The 8,710-nt window shown below is 41.7% G+C and overlaps 1 protein-coding gene across 1 annotated transcript; it reads left to right on the top strand.

The window, feature by feature from the left end:
- Positions 1-2,347: 2,347 nt before the first annotated feature.
- On the top strand, positions 2,348-6,403 carry LOC108677654 (uncharacterized transmembrane protein DDB_G0289901-like; the record flags this gene model as incomplete). The annotated part of the gene is made up of 3 exons (XM_018165906.1): positions 2,348-2,693; positions 3,511-3,679; positions 6,284-6,403. Coding segments are annotated over 3 exons (635 nt in total), but the record flags the coding sequence as incomplete, so codon positions are not given.
- Positions 6,404-8,710: the final 2,307 nt, after the last annotated feature.

Genomic DNA, 8,710 nt, shown 5'->3' with positions numbered 1-8,710 from the left:
CGCCGAAGAAACCAACGCCAAATCCTAGTATTGCCGGAGTGTGACCGAACGAGTCCCGAAGAAGTCAGAAGTCTGCCGACGCTCGACTTCATTCCAGCCGGTGATGCACCCCTTTTGGGATCGGGTGAAATAATATCCCCATTTTAGCCCTCTTTATTTGTACTATTGTGAAGATTAAATTATTAGCGTGCATTGTAGCCTTCGTTGGGAATTTCAAGTACGGGTAGGCTAGGCCTAGAAATTTGTTGCCAATTTTTGCCGTGCCCAGCTCTGTATTAGGGTGGGATTTGCTGTTTTTAAGTATATAAGAGTTGACATGCTTATTTGTATCTTTTCCCTTGTTAAATCGCACTGCCAGCAGTAGAGAACCTTCTATACGCGCCTCGTTTGACCACTCGGATAACGTAAAGGTACAACCAACCTGACAGTTTAAAATGTTTTATGAAAAAGAAACTCTGCCGAGGATAAACTAAAATTTGATAGTTTGCCGTATGTTTTAAAGCGGACAGTCCAAGAAATATCGTGAGCTAATATCGAACTAAAAATCAAAGTTCAACACATAAATTATATGCAAATATAATTTATGGAATAAAAATTAAGGAATAAAAGGAAGTAGACATCTTCTGTTTGAATCAATAATCTATATTATAATCATATATTATTATACGAACGCTAATTAAAGTTTATATAGTTAAGAAGCATTTACTACTTTGTTAATTCATAATAAAATCTTTAATCAACAGTTGTTCGACCAAGTCGCAATTGAGTTAATGAAGGAATTTCGCTGTAAGCAGAAATTGATTAACAGGAAATGCAATGTGACAACATCGCATAATGCGATCTCTAAATAATCAACACCTTTTCACGCCTGTGTTGATTTCTGATCACGAGTACATTACTTCGCAATCACACTCAATCTCTTGGTTTGCTGATACGACCATTGTAATTCGCTGACATCAGCAAAATCATGAACATTGAAACAGGATTAAATCCGATTCGATTTCTGAGACGCGACGGCGGAAGCTTGTTTTTGTAAACAATTCCTCATGTGACCATGAACAGGAAAAATTTCTCACCACATCGCTGATGTGCATCATTACTTTTCTATCTCGCGTGCAAATCGTCGTTAAGTTACTAATAACAGTTATATGTTATTACTATTCTCATTGATCGCAGAACAGGTTTCTTACTGCAAAGAACAACTTATTGAATTGAATTGCGATTCATAAAACGATTGCCTTTAATTCGTCACTTCGTATTCAGAGACTTGCATTGACGTTATTTATAAAATCAGCCCGTTGCTTGCAACGTTTTTAGCCATGCTGAATTCACAATAACATCGCGGTTTGTCTCTAAAAATTAACACATCATCAACATCATCAAAATAATTCAAATTAGAAAGATAAATTGGTGTACGTACGNCACTGAAGCCCAGTCTGATACGGACCCATTAATACTGACACGTTGTCGCCTCCCTACTAGAAAATCTCTGATCCATTTGAGTACATTACCCTCAATTCCCAAAGACTTCAATTTACGCAACAGCCGCTCATGTGGGACACTGTCAAATGCCTTGGCAAAATCGAGGTACACTGCATCTACTGGCTACCATAATCATAATCATAACCATAATCATAAACAAAAATAATTTCGAGAATTAATTCAACTCGGATGCAAATCGTTGGTAAGTTACTAATAACAGTTACCTATATGTTGTTACTATTCTCATTGACCGCAAAACAAGTTCCCTTCTTAAAAAGAATTAACTTATTGAGTTGAATTGCGATTCATAAAACGATTGACTTCAATTCGTCACCTCGTATTACGATCGTCTGTTCGATCGTGAGATAAATCAAGCTGTGGACTGTGAGTCGCTTTAAGAGGCAATGCTCTCATCAGTTTTAGGTTGTAGGTTATGGGCTAGTGATTGAATTTCCTCCAATCGCATAAGCACGTATGCTATTGCTTCGATTTTTCACTCTACACGTTTCCATTACCTCAAGTATGCACGTAATCGTCCTTTAAGCAATTGTATTCATTATTCGATACTTATCGTTTCGTGAATAATCATCTTAGTGTACATAGTAAATAGCGATATCAATCTTTACAATGATCGTAAATTGCTATACTCCCATTCTCTAATATATTCGACAATTACTGTATGCTTATGAAATTGGCCTTCGTGAATTGGACACGGTAAAAATTACATCGGAAGAACATGCTTACTGATACCTTATTTAATTGAAGCATACTTGCATTCAGCAGTTAAGCTATAGAATCGATAAATTCGTCAAATTATTTTTAAAAGAATTAACGTAGATCGTGAGTTTAAAAGAATTAACGATAGAGGATGAAGTGAGCAGAGGAGGCAGTGGTAGATGCAGCGGTGGAGGCAGTGGTGGATGCAGTGGTGGAGGCACTGGTGGATGCAGTGGTGGAGGCTGTGGTGGAGGCAGCGGTGGAGGCAGTGGTGGATGCAGTGGTGGATGTAGTGGTGGATGCAGTGGTGGAGGCAGTGGTGGAGGCAGTGGTGGAGGCAGCGATGGAGGCAGTGGTGGAGGCACTGGTGGATGCAGTGGTGGATGCAGTGGTGGAGGCACTGGTGGAGGCAGTGGTGGAGGCAGTGGTGGAGGCAGTGGTGGATGCAGTGGTGGTACACTGCACTGCAACAAATACGTACAATTTGTTGTAACGTAATATTCGTTTATAACGTTGTTCCCCTGTTATAAGAGTACAGAGAGTTTAATTGCACATTTATTCTCTTTTTAATTTAATGATAATTACATAAAATTAATTATTAACGTCATTAAGTGCATTAATTTTAACGTCAATATTAACGTCATTAATGTAATTTATTTAATGTAGTGACAAAATCGAATTGACTGCTCATTTAATTATAGCGAGTCACTCGTTTCTCTCTCTCTTTGCATTGCGAGCATCTCAGTGCCAGAGCACTTGGCTCTCACGGCAAGCTACATGTCGAGCCGCGTGGCCTTGATCTCTGAACGTTCTGTGTACGTCGTTGTCACGCACATAAACTGTACGTGCAGGCGCGTTACAATAGCAATGCTACTACGTACTCTTATTGTTGCTGCTCGTCATTAAGTTTGCAACATAATAATTCAACATTCGTAACGTTCGTCAAGGGCTGCATTTTTAGCAATTATACTCGCACTGACATTGTATAACTATAAACTATAAAGCAATTAATTAATTCGGAGTTAAGCATATTGAAAAAATTCTCCGTAAAGTCCTGTTTTCTTCACATAATTCAGAAACTTACTTAGTCTTTAATTCAGCGTTAATTAGCCCGTCCCTTAAGATTAATTAACGCTTATTATAGCCATGCTAATAATACATGAAAAAATGTAACAAAGCTCGTCTCTAGAATTAGAAATATCTTCATATCATCACATGTCACATCAATAATCGTCATAAGCTAGGAAATCGGAACACGATTATTTCGTTATTATCAATCTAGTTGTTTTTAATGGCCGGTTATGGCCTTAGGCAGCTCGCAATTGACTCAAGTATATCTGAAGAGGAGAGCTGGCTTACTCCTGCTCAAGGAACTACTGGCACCAAAACTAGAGCTATCCTCAGAGACTCAGTTGAGCAACTCCAGGAGACAGAGCTTGCTGCTTCTAACTCATTTGGAAAAGTCATCATCGTTGAGCCAGTTGCTGATACCCATACAATTGATGAATTATTTGCAAATGATCTGAATCAGACTTATCTGAGCAAGACTCTGGCTGACTGACCTTTCGGCAGAGCAGGTAATAGGTAATGATGGGTTTTGCATAAATCATGGCTGAACAATTCTTGTTGATACCACATTTAATTCTAATTAACCACAGTCAATTGATTTAAACAGCGGTAGCAAGCAGGTACTGTTACTAATGCAAATATACTTTCTTCTTTAATTAGAGCTGTAGAGCTAAATTATATTTTAACTCCAATCATTATAATCATGAAATTTAATAACTTTCCATGGACTTGTCAAAAAAGTCACTAGTGGAAAATTTATATAACTTACATTAAATAATATCTAAAAGTATTTATGATTATTTCAACGTATTTTATTATTTTTTTACCATTATAATAATAAAAGTATTTTTTATTCCATCAGCAATTATTTTATTTCATTATTTATTTATTAATATTGAACGCATTGGATGATTGTCAAGATAAAGCTGCTGTTCTGGCAAGGTTCAACTTTAGGTGTACTCAGTCCCACTTCATCAAAATTAGTTTTTGATGCAGCGCACGGAATCTCGTAACCAAATCTTAGATGGTAGGACAAAAGGACTGCGTGGCACTTTGGTTGACCCAGCTGTAGCAGGTGCAGTGAGCATAGCGCAACTGGCGGTAGTCACACCCGCTGTGCAGAAGGCTGCTTGTGTCACAGTATTTACATAATCCGCAGTTTTGACGCCAAGGAAAGATGAACCAGTATACGGAAGGGATGCTCCGGAATACGACTTGGCTGTGGCACACGAGCGACTCCCAAATTCGTCATCTTCAAGGCCGAGGCCTTACCTGATAGTATGTGTACATACTCAAATGTGCTGAGTGTTGCACGAAGCACCTGCTGCTGAGTGTTAACCGAGCCGCGGCCAGAGTACAGACTCTTCGTGAGGGATCACTGTCCGTGGTAGGACCGAGGCTCTTTAATGCCTTGCCAAAAGAGCTGAGAAGAGGGGAGTTTACCCTTGCAACATTCAAGAGACAACTGGACAAGTGGTTGAGAAAGATCCCGGATTGTCCAGTAATGGGAAACTACCATCAGCAAGTGACAAGCAACAGCATCTTGCATCAGCGTGCCCTATTGAGGGCAAATAGACGGAACACGCCCAACGTTACATCCGACGACGACTCGGAGACGGAGGACGACGAAGGCGGCGCATCAGCGTGACCGTGGACTGCGACGTCCTAAACTCATCATAAGGTCATAAGGTAAGGTCATAAGGTGTGTTGCACATAGCACCTGCTGCCGATTGCATTGCTCGCAGCACATGCTGCTGTAACGAAAACTTAGCGCATAGGGGTCGGAGATGGCAATAAAACACTGTTAATTACTGCAAAAATTATTTCCTTTATTCATGGATTTTAAAGAGAAAGTTCAGGCCCAAGTAGCCTGACTGGGCCGGGTGAGTGAGCTTGAGCCGGCTTAGGACCCAATCACACGTCGCGATAGCACCGCAGCCCACGACCCCATGCAATTTCGTTCAGTGCTGTCTTAAGAAAAAAGGAATGTACAAAATATTAATCTGTTAATATCTCCTAAATCTACAGGAAACAATTATATTTAGATTTATCTCTTAATTATCATTAATCTATCACTCACATAATATTTGGTAAATTTATCTAATTATTAATTAGAGAAATAAATTAATTATCCATTCAGGGCACAGCCCCTTTATTAAGAATCAATTGCACGCCAGCATGAATTTATCTATAAATTAATTTCAAGTTATAACTCTTAATAAAATTATAGAAATATCTCACTTGCACGGCAGCACTTTTATTATAGTTGAAGCAAGGGGAAGAGTTAAGCTAAGTCAGCTTCAGAAACAGTCTGGCACACACTCGCACTACCTCGTGGTACTGCGGACTCACGTTTCATAAGAAGCTGAAGCTGGGGCAGGTGGCGGAAGATGGTGGGTGCTCCGACCGGAGCTCGGGAGGTAATGCCAGGAGATGAGTTCTTAGCCCGTCATGACGGCAGGCCTCACACGACGATAAGTGTGTAGCCACATTTATATCACAGCCGTCGAAGATAAAGACGAAACGCGAAAACTGATGCCGTATGCGTTGCAGTTTGGAACGTTCTAAAGGGAATCCTGAAACCGCGAACCCGCAATAACACAAAATCGCTAGGAGTGGTGCCAGCCAGTTTATATAAATTTAATGCTAAATTTTTGCTACGAATATGGACCCGAAAATTATAGTTTGAAGGCTGGGTGTGGTTTTAAGATACAAAAGAATTCCTAAACATATGTCTCGCATATTACCTTAAAACTATACTAGGTGTGCTGCGTGTGTTGCACGCAGCACCTGCTGCTGAGTGTGTCACACGCAGCACCTGCTGCTGAGTGTGGGCACGCAGCACCTGCTGCTGAGTGTGTTGTACGCAGCACCTGCTGCTGAGTGTGTTGCACGCAATACCTGCTGCTGAGTGTGTTGCACGCAGCACCTGCTGCTGAGTGTGTGGTACGCAGCACCTGCTGCTGAGTGTGTTGTACGCAGCACCTGCTGCTGAGTGTGTCTACTGGGATCGCAGTTTGAATCAGTCTTCTGTAACCCCCGCTACTCAAGGCAGGAGAATGAAATCGAAGTTCTCGAGGAGCTGCCAGGCGGAAGAGGGTTCGAGAACATTGAGTATGGACCAGAAGATATGGAAGTAAGTAACAAAGAACTGGCAACGTTCTCAGCACCAGGACCGAACGGAATTCCGGCAGTGTTATCGAAGAAGTGTGTTGGAACTCTAAAGGCTCCGCTCACAATGCTCTGGAAAGACTCGATGATGGAGGTAATTATTCCTGAGGGCCTGAAAGTGGGACTGATAACGCCAATCCACAAAGGAGACCCGAGGGACAGACCACAAAATTGCTGACCGGTGACCTGGACCTCACAGGTGCTCAAGGTTATTGAGAAGATAAAGTGGCCAGGAAGCTTGTCCAGTATATGGAAGAGGCTGAACTGTATAATAATGGACAAAATGGTTTCGGGCGAAATCGTTCCTGTTTGTCACAGTTACTGGAACATTATCACCGCCTTATGGCCCTAAATAAACACACTGTACGCGAAATCACGCTTCAACTCTAAAATCTTGTCTTGCGTCGCAATTTCTCAAATTTTACTCACGTGATGTTATTGNTCGTTCCTAGTTGTTACAGTTACTGGAACATCTTCACCGCCTTATGGCTCTACTGGAGGAGGGAGCTGGCACGGATGTGGTATACATGGACTGTGCTAAAGCTTGCGACAAAATGAACATTTGGGTGCTTTTCAGAAAGCTGAGACTTTTGGGGGTAGGAGGAAACCTATTAGGGTGGATTCACAACTTCCTTACAAATAGAGTACAAGCTGTCGCAATTGGAAACTCGAAATCGAGAAAAGCGAGGGTGAAAAGCAAAGTGCCACAAGGCTTGGTGTTTGGACCGATCTTCCTCATCCACATAGCCGATATCGACTTGAAGCATACCCACGCATCTACATCGTCATTTGAGGACGATACAAGAGTGCTGATGGAGATCACAGAGGACCTATCCTGCGAGAGGATTGGTGCAAAACACCTGGGACTGTACTCACTGGAGAGGAAACGAGAGAGGTATATCATACTGTACGTGTGGAAGATGATAATCGGACTGGCTCCCACTTTCCTAGTCCAGCACTGACTTCTTCCTAGTCCAGCACGTTACTAAGCCAACCCATTATAGAAGTAAACAGAATCCCAATATTCTAGACCTGGTGTTTACTAGTAATGAATCGATGTTAGATGAGCTTCGTCACGAAGCTGCATTGGGCAAAAGCTATCACCAATCATTGTTTTTCAGGCTAAATGCTGTACAGAGAAGACGCCTCGAAAGCGTGAGCGTTTGAATTTTGCGAAAGGCGACTATGATAAACTCCGTGAAGCAGTCAATGCAATGAATATTTCGAACTGTATTAAGGACTTGAATGTGGCTGAGTCATGGTCATTTCTCAAGGACACGGTTTTGTGTGCAGTTGATGCATGTGTACCTAAAATTAAGCTTGGTGGAGCAAAAAAAACAGTGGATAAACATTACAATTATAGCTAAGCTGAAAACAAAGAAGGAAGCCTACCAGCGTTATTTACAGTCTGATAAACTGGCGACCTCATATTATAAATCATTGCGCCAGTCAAAAGATAAGCCTGACATGTGCAACAAGGATAATTCCGGGCTTGAAAGGCAAGTCATATGAGGAAAGATTAACGATTATGAAGCTTCCAAGCCTCAGTATCGACGTCTGCGTGAGGAACTCATTGAAGCATACAAGTATACTCATGGATTATACAAGTCCAAGAAGGATTACTAGAATTTGAAACAAGAACCAAAACCAGGGGCCACGGCTATAAACTAAAAAACTGCGTTGTAACACATCCATGCGACAACATTTCTTCTCGCTTCGAGTCACCGTCTTACGGACCAGGCAATAAGTCCAGCAGCTATCTCAATCAATCGTCAGCTATGGAAAGATCGGGTTCCAAAGGCCGGATCCCTTGTGAATCAAGTCACGAAAAGTTCAAGAATCGGCAACAGGCCATGGGCCTATTTCTTCAACGCCGACACACTTCTATTCTACTTCTATTCTATGTGGAACAGCCTCCCTGATGGCATCGTTGACGCTCCGAGTATGAACGCCTTCAGGAACAGACTAGACGAAGCTATGCAGGAGCATATGTTCAGTCTTAAAATGCCTAGCAAATTGCGGACCGGCAATAAGTCCCGCAGCTATCTCAATCAATCGTCAGCTATGGAAAGATCGGGTTCCAAAGACGGATCCCTTGTGAATCAAGTCACGAAAAATTCAAGAATCGGCAACAGGCCATGGGCCTATTTCTTCAGTACCGACACTTCTATTCTATTCATCTTTGAATGTGAGACCTCCAAAATTGTGACGTATTACAAGAAAAGGAGGGGGAAACTGTGCAGGATTCCCCCATTCATTAACCGTGCCGCGG

This window comes from Hyalella azteca, unplaced genomic scaffold (assembly GCF_000764305.2).
Source record: "Hyalella azteca isolate HAZT.00-mixed unplaced genomic scaffold, Hazt_2.0.2 contig16723, whole genome shotgun sequence".
NCBI classification, from domain to species: Eukaryota; Metazoa; Arthropoda; class Malacostraca; order Amphipoda; family Hyalellidae; genus Hyalella; species Hyalella azteca.
The sequence above is the reverse complement of the archived record's forward strand: the minus strand, read 5'-3'. Positions and strand labels throughout refer to the sequence as shown.